This window comes from Barbus barbus, assembly GCF_936440315.1.
Source record: "Barbus barbus genome assembly, chromosome: 26".
Lineage (NCBI taxonomy): Eukaryota > Metazoa > Chordata > Actinopteri > Cypriniformes > Cyprinidae > Barbus > Barbus barbus.
Window position 1 is genome coordinate 28,188,094 of NC_136754.1, and position 20,717 is coordinate 28,208,810.

The 20,717-nt window shown below is 39.6% G+C and overlaps 1 protein-coding gene across 1 annotated transcript in view; it reads right to left on the reverse strand.

The window, feature by feature from the left end:
• Window positions 1-1,189: 1,189 nt before the first annotated feature.
• LOC306845563 (protein Wnt-9a-like) overlaps window positions 1,190-20,717 on the reverse strand; it is a gene marked incomplete at its 5' end in the record, with an annotated part of 35,165 nt that continues 15,637 nt past the window's right edge. Inside the window, 3 exons of the mRNA XM_079378433.1 lie at window positions 1,190-5,517; window positions 8,289-8,551; window positions 10,139-10,398. Coding sequence (XP_079234559.1) covers window positions 5,029-5,517; window positions 8,289-8,551; window positions 10,139-10,398 — 1,012 coding nt within the window. The 3' untranslated portion in view covers window positions 1,190-5,028. The remainder of the gene's footprint in view (window positions 5,518-8,288; window positions 8,552-10,138; window positions 10,399-20,717) is intronic.

A 20,717-nucleotide genomic window follows, 5' to 3' on the forward strand; every position in this document is an offset into this window, starting at 1 on the left:
ATGGCTTAAATTAATGACTTTTAGTCGACTAGATAAATCTTTAGATTGGGGAAGCCTTAGGGTGAGCTATTAATAATTATGTGAATTGCTAAAGTAGATTTTCTGACACCAAGTTCTGACACTTATTAGCAATTTTCTTATGTTCTTAGCACATGAGTGTTATTGGGAAACTCGGAGCTCTCTCACTATAAGGCTTTACACAGCTGGTGAAAAACTTGACGCTGTTGACCGAACAAAAGATCCTCAGTGGGGAGTTAGTATCATAATCTGGCAAAGTTCTTTGACTTCTGATTCAACATATTTAGAGATTCTTGAGTCATGTCAGCATGATATGGAACAGGTTTGCAAAAATGTGTAAGCAGAGAGGTGCATATAAATGCTGTTCTGCTGTTTTATATTTTACTAGGATTTAGTAACAAGACATGTCAAAATTATGTTACAAATGATGGAATTTTATACTTCATATTTTTCCCCTCATGTCCTGTCCATCTGCCCAGATGTACATCTTCCTCTCAGCTCACTAATTACATCTCTGGTGGCGACAGTCTCAATCCCATCGCCGATTACAGCCGGACATTGGAAGATGCTATTCCAGCAGGAGTTTGAAAAGGATGGTTTTAACTGAACCAAGGTTGTGAACTTTACTACAGATATGAAAGCAATTAAATATAAAGACATTACAGAAATCTGTCATTGAAAAAAGCACCTTGAGACAGCTGTTTCCTGCCTGTAATCAATCTCTGTTCCCCCAAAATAGGATAAAGACAAGAACAGGAAACTGCAACGCACCATGTTGATCAGTTTCATGTTCCCAGTTCCTTGATGACGTCTTTACACTTGATTGTGTAGCTTTCCCAAATTTCAGAGGAAAGGGGGTCAGTAAAAGACTAGAAGGTTTGTAATATCATATTACATGTTAACCTGCCAGCATAGGTTACTTTTTTAATAATGAAAATATAATATAGCTGAATGAAATTCAACAGAAGCCAAAGCAGAGAGGATTACGTTTAGCAATGCTGATCAGATTTTGTTTTCTTCTTCTTTTAACATTTGGTCATATTTCTTTATTTTTAAGAAGTTGATTTCACCAATATAAATGAGTCATTTCTGATCACCAATTTTCAGATAAACGAAATGCCCACATCTAAATTCCTGTAAAATCAGAAACACAGAATCTCAACATTCTTTTAAAAACTCTTTTATTATTTTCAGATTTTCTTGCCTTTGTTATACAAAGATGTTAAATAACTTAAATACATTCTTACCAGTCATTCATGATCAGTTTATACCTACAAGCTATACACATGAGGTAGAGGAAAATAATTTAGAGGAAAATAGTTTCCCATAAGACAAGAAAAAGTTGACAAAGACAAACTACTGACAAAAAAACGCCCTTAAAAGAAAAAGAATGCCTTTTAATAGTTACAGCATTGCACAAACCCTGACAAAAATCAGAATAGTGACCAAGCCATTGGAATTTATGGAAAAAATTACTGTGCATTTGTTCAATGCCAAGTATCTGCAATCCGCTGTCAATGAATGTAGGTCTAAAACAATCAACTGACTTGCTAGTTATGTTTATTTCATATAATCAACAAAGTAGTATAAAATAGTATAACATTTTACAGCCTTTATGCTACAAATGATGAGATTGCTACAGCTAACTGGGACATGTATAGTCTTATTGTGGGTGTTGTAATTTTGCATTGTTTACATACGAAATATTGTTAATCTTTGGTATACATTCCTTATAATAAATAAGGACAAAGTTGCACTTCAGACACAGAAGTGGAACTGAATTTTAGAGGGTTTGCATTGTTCTTTATCTTGGGGGGAAATGTTTTCTTTTAACCATCGGGAGCAATTATGTTGTAGGGAAAAAAAAGAAAGAAAAAAAATGTATACTTCAACCCCAGAAAGCACATACCCAATTACAAGCCAAATGCAAGACAGAGAAAATATATAGAAAATCATCTTGAACTTTACAAAATGTACAATTAACACATGCTCATAAAACATTTCAAAATAAGTTATAATTTGTCTCTGTGTCCACTTTTCCTACCAAATACATTTTATACAGGTTGCATTAGAAAGTAAGAACAAGGAACCAAGACAACAACAAAAAAAACGTATAACATATGCTTTCACAATGCCTTCTGTCAATGAAAAAAAAATATTACTGATTACTGAGAACATGCAGCATGCCAAAAATGCAACTATATGTGAAATCTAAATTGTTTGTCAGCATATTTAGTGAATCAGAACAGATGTGAAAAGGCAGCTGAAGAGAATTCAATCTTGTCATTGCTGTTTTCTGTTCACTCCTGCTGTGGGCAGACAACATGACTGGTGAAAAACTCGGCATAGCCATTATGGTTTCCATTTAGCGTGCTAAAGTCTATGTTTATGTTTCCATGCATTCTTTAATTGGCATGTCTCCCCATCAAATAACTATTCGGAATTCAGCTCGTTACTTTAAATGAAAGAAAAACTGAATCCCTTCTCAGACAGAATTATTTCCTGCACCCCTTGTTTTTTATATTCAACATTTGCATCAAAATCCTCACTCAAAATGTTTTTTTCTTAATATTAATATGAAGTATCAGCATTTTTGTTTTTCTCATGGCAAATGCATATGAAAATCCTTATTTGAGAAGCAAAAAGTCTTAAGACCTAACACAAAATGTAAATGTTTTGTTTTAAGTTTTTTTTACTATAAAATTTTTTATGTTTTTTGTAGTGCTGTCTATTTATGTAGATAAATACCCATCTTCAATGCAACACCAAAACACTCATAATTGAATTATCCATCACGTTTCTGCAACATTTGATCAAAAATTAAAAAGTAATTTTGCTTATTTAAAGATTTGACACAAATAAGATCAAATATAATGCTTTTCAGATGATGCATACTTTCATAGAGATAATGAGATATCCTCACAGAGAGGATAATTACGTAAAATTGTGACATTTATTTACAAAGTACTGAACTTGGCACTTCATAAAAAGTTTGAAAAAAACAGTTTGAGTTTGAATTTGAACTTAAAACAACAATGTACCTCTACTTAGTCAGACAGGTCTAAACATCTTTATTCTGGAAACTGCTGCCAAAAGCGGTATGCATGTGCCTCACTTTTGTCTGTATGCCACAGGAACATAACCAGAGCTATTTACAACCTTTAAAAAAAAAATACATAAATAAATAAAAGCGCTTCCTAGCTTCAGTGCGTGAATGGTGCCATTTTTCTTGTTGTCGGTCTCTCACTCAGTAGTTCATTCACACTAAACTAAAAAAATAAAAGAGCATATATAATTCATTCATATATATTTTGTCATATCTTAATTTCTATATATTGTATTTACATGATGTGTATCTCAAAAGAGTTTGGCGATCTGAATACAAAGTCATACGTTTATGCTGCCACTAAACTGACAGAGTATTTAAATGATTAAAAGTCTGATCAGAAACTTAGATCCTGTCATTTGGTCACACAGCGCATTCTCCATGCAGGCTGTTATGTTAAATAATTTTCAAAAATATGGAATTTCAGTGTTTATATTTTACAATTTAGATATATAGACTACGTCCATATAGTCATAAAAATATGCCATGTCCAGCCTTTGCACAATTGTGAATAGATTCAATGAAACAGTCATTTTTGATCAACATGCATGGGCATTTGTCCAATATGGTTATTCAGCATAAATTTCTGAGTAAAAGTTAACAATGTGACAAGAGAGAACCACAGTCAAGCAGTACATCATCCACACTTGAATGTAAAAAATGTTCACCGTAATTTTCCAACATCAATATCTGCTGGAAAATGTGTTTGATTAGCTCTGAGGTTAATTATTCCCCCCTAGAAATACAATGCAAAAAGGGGAAAATTACGAAAATTATGTTTTCGTTGCAATGCAAATTTGTGTCTCAAATTTGCTATCATGTTTATTCTCAACTCTTATTTGTCTGTGAAACTGACAGAACGTAAAGTGGCCACGAACCATGGCATATTTAATCAGCATTGTCCTGAAAAGCACTGCTGCAACGATTACAGCAATGTATCAGCAGCTGGATGGACAGATCTGTCGTCAAGTGGAAGCCTAAATCATGGAGACTAACGCTCCTTGCGATATCTCTGAGATTTCTTTACCATCCAACGGCGCCTAGTGGTTTCACTTGTTCCCTGAACAGTCATTTGTAGAGTTGTTTTAAGGCCGAGTTAAATCTTAAATAGACTGGCAAAGATTTCCTCTGTCAAGCAAAAAGAAAATAATAAAATAAAAAACAAAAAGGAAGGAAAAGCACATTTTCCTTCCATGCAAGGACTGTTCCTTGAGATGTTCCATAAATTATATCCACAGAAGAACACAAATCAAAAAAAGTATTGCTTTCCTAAGGGCCTTGTCGAAGAGAATTACAACACAAAGTGAATGCAAGCACACAAACAATAAAACATTTGTGTGGTTAGTGGTTATTTAACATACTCAGATAAGTGGTGTATATAATAGAATTATAATGTAATTTTATCTATGTACATATGCATACACACTCTTGTGTGGGTGTAGGATACATGTGCATGTAGAATAAATCTGACGCCACCGTTTTTTTCATTGCAAATTCTGTCTCCAAGTTGGAATTAAGTCACATACGAACACATACTCTTACACGTACGGCTTGAAGCTATTATTCAGACAAATCACTGGACAAACAATTGTCTGTCCAAGACTGGACTTCACTGCTGATTGATATCTTGGCAGACGAATTACTCCTCGAAATGTTTCATCTCGTTCCAAGGTGTCTCTCAAAGCTGTAGACCATTCCCTTAGGCTTGGTATATTATACAGCTTTCACGCTGCTTCACATGGAAAACAGAAAAAAAATGCCCTGCAAAACATCTCAAAAAAGTGCTTTCAACTAGTTTGATGTCTTTGAGACCGTTCTCCAAACCAGGACAACTTGTCACTTCTCTCTTTTTGCCTTCCGCTCATTCAGACTGGTGAGAGATATTCTGCATGGTCGTGACGGTTTTACTCCTTACAGGTGTAAACCTCTTCTCTTTGTGTGCACTGTTTGCATTCAACATAGCAGCACCAGCGCACCTGGCACTGGCACGGTCTCGTCACCACCCGGCTCTGAGTGTTGTGGCCCCGGCCGCAGCAGATGGCCTCACAGTTCTTATCCTTGTAGCATTTGCGGGCCATGGTGCCTGCCGAATACTTGCTAGGCCTGCAAAAGCTTGGCGAGTCCTCGATGTGAAGAAGGTCAGAGGTGCGGGGAATGAGTTCCGTTCGAGGCCCCGGAGAGGGCTGCTGCCCCTGGGATCTGGTCTGGGAGATCTCCCCCTCCCCAGTCGCCTCATTGGAGGGGTTGGCCAATTTGATTGAAGTCTCGTAACGCTGCTTGAGCTGCTTGCCGATTTCGTGGAAGGGTGCCAGCTGCCTCCAGCATGTTTGCACGGTACACGATCCCGAAACTCCGTGACACTTACAGGTGGTCTCCACCCCCGCCTTGATCACCTGTGCGGGACAAATGTTAAAAGTAGTCAGACTACACACATCAAAGGAATTACATTCGAGATTTTTACCAAACATCAACATTTACGTCTCCAATTATCTCAGCAGACACAGCACTGCGCTCAGCTGCGATACATCAAAGACGCGGTAAATGCAGTGTTTACCAAACCCTTATGTTGCCCCTCGTATTGAAAAATCTGTATAGGTCAGTTAAACAGATGGGCAATGCTATTTACAAAACAAGTATTTCAAAAGCACATTGAGGCAGTGACTTTGATGTTCCCAAATATTTTGATTGCTTTTAACTTTCCCAACCAAAGACTGAAGATATAATACAGGCCATTGAGGAGTAAGGCATTATCGTAATTCTTACCTAATTGCCGTAATTTTGGTTTTATCAAAAGCAGTATCAGTTGACATTAAAAAGCTGTGCTTTAAAATATGCCAGTTATATACAATTTTAAGAAAAGGTCGACCAAATATGTAATTATTATGATGGCTGTGGTAACTTTAATTTTAGTCACAAGACGCAAAGTGGAGGCTTACTGATGTTTTTTAATATTGTATTAAAATATTAAAAATGTATTACAAATCCCTGGGTTTTTTTATAATATATGCAATAAGAGTACAGTATAATATTTTATTATAAATATTAAAAATTGTCGTTCTTGAGTTTACCAGTATGGGTTGCATATAGTTTACAGAATACAAATACAAAATGAAAAATGTTATCATTTTGAAACAAAACAATGCCAAACACTGCACATACTGCTAAAGTGAAAAACCATCAATCTAATGTCTTCATTGCTAATTCAGTTCTATGCATGGCCTGACCTAGCTTTGACACACAACATTTGTTCCTGTTAATGTTGCATCACACTGCGTAGCCCCTTTGTGAAATTGCATCTTGCTCCACATAGATGTATACTAAACATTAGAGCTTTTTACAACCCTTATTGTCACTAATGTCAGAGCCTTTTTATTTTTTAACAACTCTAACAACAAAACTCACAACCTCTCTCTAATTGCTTGGATACAACACACAAAAACCTAACCTCATCTGTTCATTGAACTAAAATCACCTATTCAAAATAACACAATTTACCGAATTTTATAATCACTAGGACACATTTCATCACATCAACAGTACAAAATCATCACAAAGTTGTCCTTTTTTGTATTGATTTATTAAAAGTCTAACACCTATTTGGGTGTTCAACTACATCTAATTGTTTTGACAGAATTTAGTTTTTTTAGAAGAATATTTTTCAATATGGTAGCATTCTAGAAATGTAGTAAATTGCTGTCTTATTCAGTTCTGTATTATGTTTGGTTCAACAGTTTTGAAAAGAGTATATAAACGTGCAAATTGGCCTGTAGGTAGGTAGGTAGTTTTGGCGGTGGTTGTGTTTGAGTAAGAGAAGAATTCATGTAATTTGAAAGCTGTAGTCATTGAATGCATTTTGTGCCAAAGCAATGATAAATGATCCACAGTTTAGCCCACATAGACTGCTGTTGTGCTCACTGTGTGAAGAGTTTTGAAAAAGTGACCAAAGAACTAAGAACTGAGACGAGTCGTAAGGATTGTAGAAACTGTAACATTTAAAAATACATCGGAGATGACACTGTAAAATAAAGTGTTAACAGATCCCGTAATGCATTATGTGCAGTTTCATGCAACTAACCCTAACCCAAACCCTAATTCTAACCCTAAATACGTTGCTAATTAATATTCATCAGTACTTAAATGTATAATTACACTATAATAAGGACACATTAAAATAAATGACAGAGGTACTGACAGAGGTACTTAAATTTCACGTTATGCAGAGAGCACTTCCGACCACAGTGTTTGATCCATTCAACATTTCTGTAAGAAAGTGAACTTTGAGATAAGCATATAAAAGGTGCTGTCTGGACATTTTGTGTTAAACAAGTGGTAGACTAGTTCAACAGAAACTGCAAATCCACCACAATGGAAGGAGAGGAAAATGTGTAACGTCAGCTTTAAAATGCAGGTGATGCCGAGACTAGCACATTCCAAGTTTGTTCTCCATATGGCATTTGACCCCAAACCCCATACACCTCCTTACATGTGCAGATGGACCAAAATATGCAGTGCTGTAAATCTCTTATCGCAGACAAAATGGCCTGAGGACGACTACTTGAGATGGACTGAGCAAAGAGGGCAAGTCTGCTGAGCGCTGCTGTAATTTATATTCATTCTACAACTAAAACTAACAATATGAGACAATCTATTGGTGCCAGACCTGTAGTTTACTTTGGCTCTCTGTTATGGGTCTTTTTCTGTTCCTTCTTTTTTTTTTTACTCTTACGAGGGCCTCAATGTTACCTCGGCTCTTTCTTTTACGAGAAACAATGGAAGACTTGGACAAACTTAGTGCTATTTAGACTGTAAGGGAAACCTAACCTTGATTAATGGCCACTTATTATAAATTACTGAATTAAATAGCCAATTTAAGTGATTTAAAATGGGACCTTTACGGACTATTTGAGTAACCCTAAAGAATTTATGAAGCTGAACATTTAACCACCACAGAGAAAGAAAGAAAGAAAGAAAGAAAGAAAGAAAGAAAGAAAGAAAGAAAGAAAGAAAGAAAGAAAGAAAGATAAAAGATACAATCACCTTCTTTACAGTATACTCTATGCAGATAACTCAAAATTTCTCATGCATTTTTCTGTCACATAACATTTCCCACATTATTTATAACTCCCATGATCCCCATACTTTTTAATATATCTTAGCAGCCTACCTTCATTCCTACATTGCTGTTGTGCATATCTATCCGAGCGCGGAGATCCTTGTTGGACCTCTTACCCAGGAAGTCTTTGACAAATTTGTTGCTGTACTTGAGGTTGTCTCCACAGCCTCCCCACTGCCAAGCCTTGCGGTTCTCCAGGTCAGGAGCCTCGTCACAGGTGCAGCGCTCCATGCGGCCAGCGCTGCAGGCTTTGGCCATGGCGTGGGTCAGGCCTGCTGAAGAGATGGCATAGAGGAATGCCGTCTCCTTGAAGCCTGTGAGGAACATGGAGATTACGAAGCAGCCAATAGTTCATTCCTGACCTTCAATCCTGGGATTTTTCCTGGGATTTTACAGAAAATGCTAGTAACAGTTCCAAACTCCCCTTGCACTTACTTTTGTTCAGCAAGCACACATTAAATGAATCGAAAATAACAGTAAAGGCGTTTATGATGTTACAATGAGGTTTCTGTTTTCACATAAATACTTTCTGTTCATCAAAGAAACATGAAAAAATGTAAACTGGAAAAAAGTATCATAAGCAGTCAATATGCATTCTTTTCCTCGTGATTATTAAATTTTTTCCCTTTGCATTTCGCTGTAATAGCATGAAAAATGACAATATTCTCCCGATTTAATTTATGATATATCCCATTAATAAGTCCCTGGAATGCAAGATGAATTTCTTGTTTTTCTCTTCAAATCCTCACATCTCTTTCACAGGTAAATACAAGGTGGATAGACTAAACACATAATACGTGTGCACATGATGGCACTGTTTTCACAAATTCACATTTTTATAGTTTACACAGAAACTATACCGATATTGTTTTCAAAAACTTGCATTCAACCCTATTTCAAAGGTTTGCATTTTCCTACTCAGGCTCATTGGAAATACGTGCCTCTACCTACATTTCTGCACAACTCAAAAATGCACCTATACGTACAGTACAAATACACGCTACAGTTATCTGCAATTGTAATTTCGCACAATTCCTGCACAATATTGTGTTATGACTTCAAAACAATTCTAGCATGCTGTGAGATTTGAAAACGGATTCTTTTGAACATTAGTATCACATATACAGCTTCATATGTCAGGGTTTTATAATGTAGTAGTTACTTGGTAGCTCACGCGATACGGCGTTGCACTCGTGAAGTGAAGCGCTCCGGTACGGAGGTTCACCGGTACAGTCCCGTGAAACTAAGGTTCAACAAAACAGCTCAAACCTGCATAGAAGGAAGTTAAAATAGCACAGTTGCATCAGCGAATGTGTTTTTATATCATTTTTTCTTTCGGTAACACTATCAGGTAGGTTTAGGGTTGGGTTTGTTGTAGGGAGTATTTCCAACATGATAGGGCATTAACCTTTTTTGGGCGACACTCCCCAGACATTTGAATTCTGAACCGCTCCAATACGTGCCTGAAGCTACGTTATAAAATGCCGCAATACGTGTACCAACATAATAAAAATGTGGCCACGGTCACGTATTGAACGCACGTTTTAGCGCCACTGACTGGACCTTTCATGTTGAAACTGGGAAAAATATGCAATAAGGTACATAATATCAATGTTCTAGAAACGTCGCGACAAGCACGTATTTTCAGTGAGCCTGGGTTGGCATTTTCAGACTTCCAAAATGCTGTTGTCAAGTAAATGAACGGCCAAAAGTAATAAAAGGTTTTCTGTTTTTAGTTGAAAACAGTGTTGTGTAAACGGGCTCTAACTCTCATCAGAGTATTAGACTATTAGGTTATGGTTAGGGTTAGTCGAATAAGTTGACTTTTACTTGCAAAGTTACTTACAGTCAGTAAACCATCAATATTGTATAGACTTTGTACAAAATCACACTCTGCATACCCCTCTTTAAAATGTTAGCCCTGTAGCGGCCCTCCAAGGTGCAGTTCCATCTCTCAAAGCGAAACTGATACTGGCACTCTAAGGCACTCATGCTGATGGACTCCATTAGAGTCTCGGCCACGCCAGGGTCCCGTCTGCACATTCTGCGCTGTTTCTTCTCCAGTTTGAGTCGATCACACAGCTTGTAGTGCGCCTTGCCCGCCCTTTCGTCTGGCTGTGAGCTCAGTGGCAAAATGGACAGGGGTTCATTTCCTGTTAGCCTGCAAGAGAGACAAATATAATCACCGTTACAGAGGAATTGTTAAAAGGCCAGATAAGATGTGTCTTCATCATTTAGAAAGGGGTGTGTCACAAACATAGACAAGTCCAAAAGTCCCTTTAATATACCGACCGGTATTTTTTTCTCCAGTACCATGGTATAAGATATTGAAAGTTTGACCAACCCCTAATCCTAGTATTTGCACACAGGTTTCTAAACATTGAGCCAAGCTGTTTGTTTTGCCAATGCACGTTCAAAGAAAAAGAAATCCCATACATAAGAACTCAATTTGTCATCTATTGAAGTTTATGTTATTATTAGTGAAAACTTAAGTGAAATGGGTTATACATACAACTTTGTACTGAGGACTGTATATTGTAATGCCAATGGACCTAATTTTTATAAAATAAATAAATGTTAAAAGCCAAATTCACTTTCACAGCACCCATATAAGCACCACAACAAAATGTGGCTGTGTTCGAAATGGCATACTTGCTTACTGCTTACTGCCCAGTACACAGTGCATACTGCCTACTATTTTTTAAAGAATAGTGTGTGAAACAGTATACAATAAGCAACAAATGTTTCAGAGTAGTATGCTTAATTGTCACATGACAAACACAAACATTAATTCAGCACAGCTGTGAAGGTTGTTACCTTACAAACAAATGTGCTAACTATTCTTTTTACAAAGGCTTGTTATTAAGGCTAATAAACAATATTGGCCAATTGAACTCATTTCATAATTGAAGAACTTTATAGGCTATTGGACTGAACTGAATGAGCTGTCTTTAACTGAACAATATTTTTAGCAGTTACACTAAGTGGAAAAAGTGATCAATTCTGTTTACACTAAAATAGCAGCATTTTCTTTAGCAACAGGCATGTAAATAGTAGTTAGGTGGCAGATTTTTATACTGTAGTACATTATAAAACAGTATGCAATAACATACTGAGTGTAAATTTGTTACGGTATTGCTCCCAGGAATGCGAACGAGACAGGCAGGTATAAAAAACAATGATCTTTACTTGTTGAAACGTAAGGTGTAACATCAAACAATAGCAGACAAAATGGCAAGGGTGAACACAGGCTTAAATGCAAAACATAATCAAACAACAACAGGAACAGGTGAGGGGCTAATTAACTCATCAGGGAAACTGGGTCAACTGAAGACATAATGGAGCCCAGGATGGAGCCGAGCAGCCGCAGAGCCAGGGTGACACTGATGGGCCGGAGGGCCACGGCGGAGCCGGCGGCTCGGGCGAGTGAGGCGGAGGCGGGGATCCCGAGTGACGCGGTGGAGCCGGAGTGACAGAGGACAACGGTGGAGCCGGAGGGAGGGAGGAACCCGACGGAGCCAGAGGAATGGAGGGACGAAGCGGAGTTGGAGGAGTGGAATTCCGTGGAGTAGGCAGGTGGACGACTGACCAAGGCGGAGCCGGAGGGACGAGGGAGCCCGGCGGAGCTGGTGGAGTGAGGGGCCACGGTGGAGATGAGGGAGCCACGAGCCAAGGTGGAGCCGATGGATCGGAGGGCCGAGGTGGAGTCCGGGTCTCGCAGGCTGGAGGTGAAGACTGGGGATCCTCCAACCCCGAGGTGGCAGATTGCAGGGAGACCCGAAGCTCAACCGATCCACCAGGCATGGCGTGCTGAGGGTGAGCTGAGGGGTCTTCCAGATGTGGCTGAGGAGGGACTGATGGGCTGGCTGACTGGTATTGAGGAGGCGGGAGAGGAAGGCTGGGAGGGAACACGGGAGGATTTGAGCTGGACGGAACCAGCGGAGACACAGGAGATTCCAGGCAGGACGGAACCAGCGGAGGCACAGGAGATTCAGGGCTGGACGGAACCAGCGGAGATACAGGAGATACCGGGCTGGGTGATGCCTCCCCAAACCAGTCAATCAGATCCTCTTCAAAGATGCCCAACAGTTCCTCAAAAAGGTCTCCAGAAGCCAGTGGTTGCTCACCCTCAGTGGTAAATGTGTGGGCTGGGGATTTATCCATTCCCTCAATCTCCACTAAGACTCCCACGACGCACAATGTTGCCGGCTCACACACCTGGTCAGTCGCGTCGAGTTCGGTCTCCGGGGCGATGAGTGGCTCTGTCACTCTCCGTGGTGACGGCTCTCTCCGCGCGGCCGGCTCGGGCTCTGCGACTGCGGTGGGCTCTGGCGAAACCTCCGTGCAGCGAGATGGTGAGGGCTGACTGGGCTCTGGATCGGGAGTGGGGCTGGAGCTGTCCTCAGCAGGGTCACCGAAGATAAACCGATCATTATTCTCCAGCACCCACTCCACGCAAGCGGCGAAATTCTCCTTGGGACCGTTCGCTGGTAGGCGTGCCTTACACTGCTCGCTCAGGTTGGCGATGTAGAACACACAGAGCGAGCGGTCTTCAAAGTGTGTAAGGCGCGCCAGGTTGATGTAGTCCATGGTGTGTTCCACCAGTGAACGGTCCTTCTGCTCCAGGCAAAGGAGTAGGACGGCGGGATCCATACCGGAAGGGAGAGGAAAAAGAAACAAAAATGAGCAAAAAGAAAAATGCAGCTAAAAAAAACTGTTTCGGTCTGCTATTCTGTTACGGTATTGCTCCCAGGAATGCGAACGAGACAGGCAGGTATAGAAAACAATGATCTTTACTTGTTGAAACGTAAGGTGTAACATCAAACAATAGCAGACAAAATGGCAAGGGTGAACACAGGCTTAAATGCAAAACATAATCAAACGACAACAGGAACAGGTGAGGGGCTAATTAACTCATCAGGGAAACTGGGTCAACTGAAGACATAACTAAAACGTGACAAAATTATCATACATTTTATTTGATCAACGCCACTTTATTGGGACAAAAACCTACCTACAGCTAAGCACACTGTATTATTAATGAGGCGTTTAATCTCCACTTTTCAAATATTTACTTATTTTTTTATTGAAAATAAATGCCTTTCTGATCTGGTATGTGATGGGAAAAGGAGTTTGACAAAAGTCAGAATCGAACTCAGATCGCTCTCATCAACAGCACACGCCTCACGTGTTTTACTCACGGCGCCACTGTTTTTACAGAAATACACGTGTCTTTTGCAGTCCTGTTTATCGCAGCCAGACATTGGTGGCCGGAGTTCATGTAAATAGCCTCTGCTTACAAATTGGTCTATTTGTCCTTAGAGTAAATACACCCCGTTTCATTTTAGAGCTGCTTACATCGGAATTTAATTTTGTTTGCTTAATTGAAATATTAATTCTATTTATATATTTTATTTATATATTATATAACTGCAATATTACCCTCCATGCAATGTCACACTCCAGAGCTACAGTTTTGAATTAATAACACAACATGTTCAAAATGTGAAAATACATAATCTACGCATAACACTGCAAACATTTGCAGCTTGAATATTTTGATTAAGCCAAGAGGTTGCTCTTTGATGTTTGGATTGGTCCTACATCAAACTTGAACTTCACCAAACCTCAACTTTCATACGCAGTATAATGCCACATTTCTTTGTGTGAGCTTGTGTTGCTGATCTCTTATCTGTATATGTATGAATGGAGGTAAAAGGAGCACAAAGTGACCATGTCTTAAATGTGATACTATCACAGTCCAGACTAATAGAAACTACCTTACAGTTTTTGCTATATAATTAAATAAGTGAAAGGACAAGCCTGGCTTCACCGCCAGAAATGAAAAATGAATGAGGTGTGCTTTGGGCACTTTTTATGTGCTGTGCTGTCAGCTCAATAGCAAGAATGAATTCTTATGTGGTTAATTGGATTGGATTGGATTCAATTTATTGTCATTGCACATGTACGTACAAGGCAACGAAATGCAATAAAGAAGAAGAAATACAGCATAACATGAGGAAAGAGAGGAGAAAAAAAATTGTCCTCACACTATGCTCCTGAACGAATGTGCAGTGTGAGAACAGACAAAAACCTCAGCATAGAGCACAGTCAACACAGGAACATAACTTGCATAGTAATCCTAGTTCAGACGAAACAGCCATCCGGCCTGCAGCCATTACAGCGCGAACACACAGACCCGTTATCAACTGACAGGATGAAGCGACGAAGGCGTGGGATGGGGGTAGGGAGGTGTATGAGTGTGTGTATGTGTAAGTTCGTGTGAGTTCGTATGCCTTGAAATCCGTTTCGCCAGCACTCCAAACCAGTCGACTCAGTTCGCAGGTTGTGATGCGACATAGCAATTGCCATGGAAACGACCTTGGACAGAGCGCAAGCACCCGACAATAACAAGGTGTTTGATGGGGGAGGGAAGAAAGAGCGTCTCCCTGCAGTATTCACAGGAGAGTTGATACCAGAGCGGCCTTGCCAAGCCGTTCTGTTGTGGGAAGCCGGAAAGAGATAAGATTGTTTTGTCTTTGGGCGAACAGCTGTCTTCCAGTTTCACAGCTATTCTCATTGTCCATTCTGATCTCCTTGTCCATCAATTTTCCTTTCCAAAGCCAAGAGCTTAGCCGTGATCGAATCCATATTGCGGTTAATCGTCTCTGTTTCAGAGGCGACCGCTCTGCCTACAGCCTCAATCATGACGGGCAGCCTTGAGAGGTTTTGGATAGCCAGTCCCGTCTCCTTAATTTTCCGATAGTTTAGGGCAACGCCTAATCCAAATAGCAGAAACCCAGTTATCATGGTTCCGAATAAGAAGATGTCTTCAATGTCCTCCACGGAGAGAGCCGCCAGACACACGACCCGCCATCTCTCCCATGCGTCCATCGTGTAGCCAGCAGCAAACGTCCCAGCGGGACATTCCGGTTCTCCAGATCCCGCTCTTCTAGTCGAGAAGATGGTGTCAATTGCGTTAAGAGACCAGTTGATCAGAGCCATAATTTCGGTTTTGTAAATAGTGCAGCGAGAGTCTCTTAAGAAGGACAGGACAATACTAGAGAGCAAGCAGGGAAGTTCAGGATAGGGAGGGAGGGAAGAAAAATGCGACCACCTTCGAACAGAGCCAAATGAGAATGTTCTCAAATGTATAATTCCCTATGGAAGACACAACCCAAACGGGGTTTACAAATTTTGGGGAAGTGGTTCCCAACACTGTTCGAAAGTACACATTTTGGACATCTCCCTAATCAAACACACCTGATTCAGCTCATCATATTGTTTCAAGACCTTTTCAAGGCCTGAAATGTTGATGGGTTGCTAGGTGGCCCAAGTGAAAACATCCAAATCTCTATGGCTTTGTTTAGACACATTTATTTATCATTCACCAAAGTTGGGGGTTTGTTCAAATCCCTAACCCTTAACAACAATAATAGTATAATGATAACACCAACAATAATCACAGAAATATCAGCAACCAAACTAAGAACAAAAACTACACATACTTATTTACCAGTATTTAGCCAATATCTCATGTTTTAGTCATGGTGTAGGCAGCATGCGATGGAGCAGCACCTCTTTTGTCAGTTTATTTTAGACCATGCAAGCATAAAACACACTGGCTGGGTCTGCCGCATAGCTGGCGAACATCTAACCAGCATTCTGCGGTTTGTGACGAGGAGAGCTGAGAGTTACTTTCATAACACATACAGGGGACAAGACTGTCAGCTAATGACCATATTGGTCACACCAATTGACAGCACTGGCAGAGCAGTAGCTCATTATGTGCAATTTCTGGGTTCCTTTTACACATTCAATGAGAGGCAGAGGAATAAATGGATTTACAAAACTCACAGACTCGGGTCTTAAAACACATATGTTATTACAGTGAAGATTATAGCTTTAAATCTGCCACTTTTGTCTCCTAATATAGTTGCTGGCTATTATTAACTACAACCTAGGGGTTGCCCAGAAAACATAGATCAACAGAGCAGCAGATGTTGATATTAATGACAGCACTGGAGGTATTCTGCTCTGATCACCTCAATGTAATTTTGCTGAGGATGTCAACACACCAAGTTTTTTGGCACGAAATACTGATTCTCGTCATGCAGCTAAGTTTCCAAACGTTCATGCAATATATTCTGAGCTTGAAAAAAAGCTGCCTCATAAGGAAATCATGACACAAAAAACATGTTTATTCAGTTGCTTAAAGGTGACTTCATGCAAAAATATAAGGGGGTCCACTTGTGTTTTTATTAAGTTGTAAGCTTCAGGCTTGTTGTGAGATCTGGTTGACAAAATGGGGGAATTCTGGGGGAAAAAAGAGTAACTTTTCCCAGGAAATCTTTAAGCGAATATGTGGGGTGCTCAGCAATGACCACAAAGTTCTTGATCGCTTCATGAATGAGCTTGACCTATGTGGTCACATACTACCTGGCGATATCGTCTGAACATTGTCGAGTCGAGTTAATTGTGAGGTGTACGCCAAAAATGCTGTCTTACATTATTTGTCATCTCTTAAAAACACAAGGGGTTCAGGTTGTTCGAATAATTTGCTGTCAAGAAACCGCAACTGCATAATCCAATTAGGACATTAGACACGCTTGTGGCTTGCCTGTGGGATCCTGTAATATCCTGGCTCGCAGAGAGACCACCCTCAACGTACCAGCATACTACGGTCCTCTGGGAATGGAAAAAAAGGAATGTTCAATTCCTCAGCAAAGTGTATCTTTCCATTACAACTACATCCTCATATAGTGGCTATAATATACTTGCGATTTCTTCTTGTACAGCTCAGACGAGAAGGCAGACTGTAAGTGTAACCTCAAAAAGCAAACATGTGCAATGACGCTTCTACAGAGAAGCTGACAAAATAAAGTATATGATGCAAATGGTCATGAGAGCCAAAAATACAGTCTACAGGTTTCATTCCAAGTACTAAAGGGAAATTCTGAACACATAACACAGATTTAAACAGGTGGCTGCAAATGTCTGTGAGACACTTCTCTCGGGAGCCCTGACGAGGCATGAGTTCAGCATGTTTAAATGAACACAAACAAAATCTTTGTAAGTTGAAGCTAAGTGTAAGGAATCTGTTTACTGCAGCAATTTGACATCTATTGACAAGTTAAGCAACAGAAACTAGGCAAGCAAAGACTTGCAAAAGCATATTAACAACACCCACATCCATAGCTTAATTTATAATGACAGTTTATCCCTCTGCAACACAGCCGTGTTTAACGCTACAAGTGAACTTCATTCATTAGTATCAAACTTCATTTCAAATAAATACTAAAGGTACACATTTGGTACAAACTGAAATCACTCACAAGTGACCATTGCTTAATTATTATCAAATATAAAAGACACAACAGTTAAACTAAAGCTTTAAAATAGATGTAGTGTTCATAGCTGTATACTTTCTAATGGCAATGCCTGAAACTTTAGTAATGCAGTCATTGTATGAGGCTCCAAAGACATTGTACAAAAGTATGTGAACACATGCAATTCAGCTTGTGTAGCTTGAAATGTTTGTGACATTGCATGTTTCAAAATACCATTCATAATGCAACTTACTGTGAGTACTTGTTGCCACAATAGCTAATACAGTCTTCTATTGCCATTTTCTCTTTCAAGTCAGCTACTGTCATGGCTGATTTGTAACTTAATTAAAAATTTCTTGCATAAAGTATATTTCTGGCCCAAAGCAAAACTTATGCATTTGTGCATTTACCCTTCAGTCCTTTCAAAAAGGATTAAGAGTTCATTATCAGCCAATAATATGCAGATCAGAGACATGTTGGGCTGTAAGAATTCAAGCAACTGCGAACAAACTGACAGATCTCACAGAAACAAAACAGAGATGTCATGTCTGGCCTCTGAGAAGTCTTTGAGACATGCTTCTATCTGAAACACAAAAGCTACTATGGAACTGGAGAGCTGCCAGAGACACTGAGCTCCACTAATCCCTGGGCTACTGGCGATGGCTTACAGCCCAGTATTTTTAGCCTTTTACCCAGAGTGCTGGAGGGCAAGCCCGTATGTGTGAGAATGGAGAGCAGTCAAGTATTCAGGCTTTTGAAAGATGAAGTCACCTCAGCTATGTGTGAGCTTTTATGTGTGTTCTTTTTCCTAAACTGTATAGATTTGACAGACCGCTCACAGTGTCTACAGTATGTCAATAGAGACTAGCAATAAATCTTACAATGAAGTTTTATCCCTGGACAAACCTTTGACTTCTTCAAGCAATAGATCACCCAAAAAGGAAACTTGCCATTTCATTATTTACTAAACCTCATTCAGTTCCAAAACCATGCTCTGTTATTTCCATAGAACACGAAGAATATTTGAAGAATCTTCACACAGCTCATTTTCATAAGATGTTATTCATCCCCTTGTTGCAACTGTAAAATATTACTCTCCATTCAGCATATTTAAAATGGTGCATGTATGGTAAAATCTTAAAATTATGTTTCAATAATTTGTATAAGGAATAAAATCGAACAAAAAAAAGAAAGATATACATAAGGTAGGTGCAGTCGTGGCCTAATGGATAGAGAGTTGGACTTGTAACCCGAAGGTCGTGGGTTTGAGTCTCAGGCCCGGCAGGGATTGTAGGTTGGGGAGTGAATAACCAACACTCTCTCCACCCTCAATATCACGACTGAGGTGAGACCCTTGAGCAAGGCACCGAACCCCCAACTGCTCCCCGGGCGCCGCAGCAATGGCTGCCCACTGCTCCGGGTGTGTGTTCACTACTGTGTGTACACTTGGATGGGTTAAATGCAGAGCCATACTCGGCCACACACCACTTCCCTTTCCCTTTAAATCTTTTTTTTTCTACTTTCCAGCTTGTCCACATGCACATTTTGAAGTAAACAAACCGGCTGTTTTAACTGTTAGACAGGATTAATTAAGAACTTAACTATAAGGCCGACATATTGAGTGTTGCAAAATTTCTATCAAAAAGACAATCTCTTTTAAATTTAAGGTAAGACTACACCCAGAAAAATCAGTGTTATTACATCTCCCATTCGTATGAATGATTATTATGAATAATTGTGTACTTGTCAACATGGCAGTGAGCGAATGTTAAATCCCTACAGGTTGTCAAGGCAGACTCTACTCAACAATATGTCTGGATGCTACATTATTATTATTATTTGAAATTGCTTTGGTACTTTTTCACAAACAAGTAAAAACAACTCTTTGTACTAAGTACTAACCTGCACAACAGGTTATCAAAAATCATGTTTTTTAGATGACCAGTATGTTCAAACTGTGTATGTGTGTGCATTTCAGAGAGAGATATATGGAATTTGTGAACACAGAGCAGGATAAAGTACAAGGAGGAAACAAACAATGACTCTATCCATCAGATTCAGTAGGAAGGAGACAGATGGTTTTGTGCTACAAAATGATAATATCTCTTGTTCTTCCAAATCAGAAATATTAAATCCTGCTTCTGGTAATCCACCTTCCCAGAGAATGTAGTTCCAGCCCTGCTCTAACACACCTGTCATTTTCATGTGAACTCAAAGACCTCGACTGACTGGTTCAAATCTGTTTGATTAGAGTTGGAACTAAACATTGCAGGAAAGTATCTGCAATATAAGAACAAAAAAATTAGGAAACTGAAAAACTGAGATCCAGAATCAATCAAAATCAGACTAGCTTCCCAACTTTTCTGAGAAGTCAGCTGAACACATCTGACACATGCAGTTTTAAGACAGAGTACAGCCCTTTTTTTTAATATTCTGTAGAGAAGCAGATAAAACAATAAGGAAAACACAGAGGACGACAAATATAACAGCTAAACAGTTTAACTATCAAACGTTCAAAAAAGAACCAACCAATATCAACCCACCATATCAAACAAGAACCGACTATGAAACTAATGAAACAGAGTGCTATACACTGATCAGTCACAACATTAAACCGCTGAAAGGTGAAGTGAAAAACATTGATTGTATCATTACAACAGCATCTGTCAAGCGGTGGGACATATCAGGCAGCAGGTGAACAGCCAGTTCTTGTATTTCATGTGTTGGACGCAGGAAAAAATGGGCAAGTGAAAAGATCTGAGTGACAATGCCAAATAGTGATGACTAAATGACTGGGTCAGAACATTTCCAAAACGGCAAGTCTTGTGGGTTGTATGCAGTGGTTAGTAGCTACCAAAAATGGTGCAAGGAAGGACAACCAGTGAACCGGTGACAGGGTCATGGCCGCCCAAGGCTCACTGATGCATGTGGGGAGCGAAGGCTACCCCGTCTGGTCCGATTACACAGAAGAGCTATTGTAGCTCAAATTACTGAAAACTTAATAACTTAATGGTGGCCACGATAGAAAGGTGTCAGGACATACAGAGTTCCCAAGATGACCCAAGTCCACCACTGAGCGTCTGAACTGGACCATGGAGCAATGGATGAAGTTTGCCTGGTCTGATGAATCATGTTGTCTTTTAAACCAGTT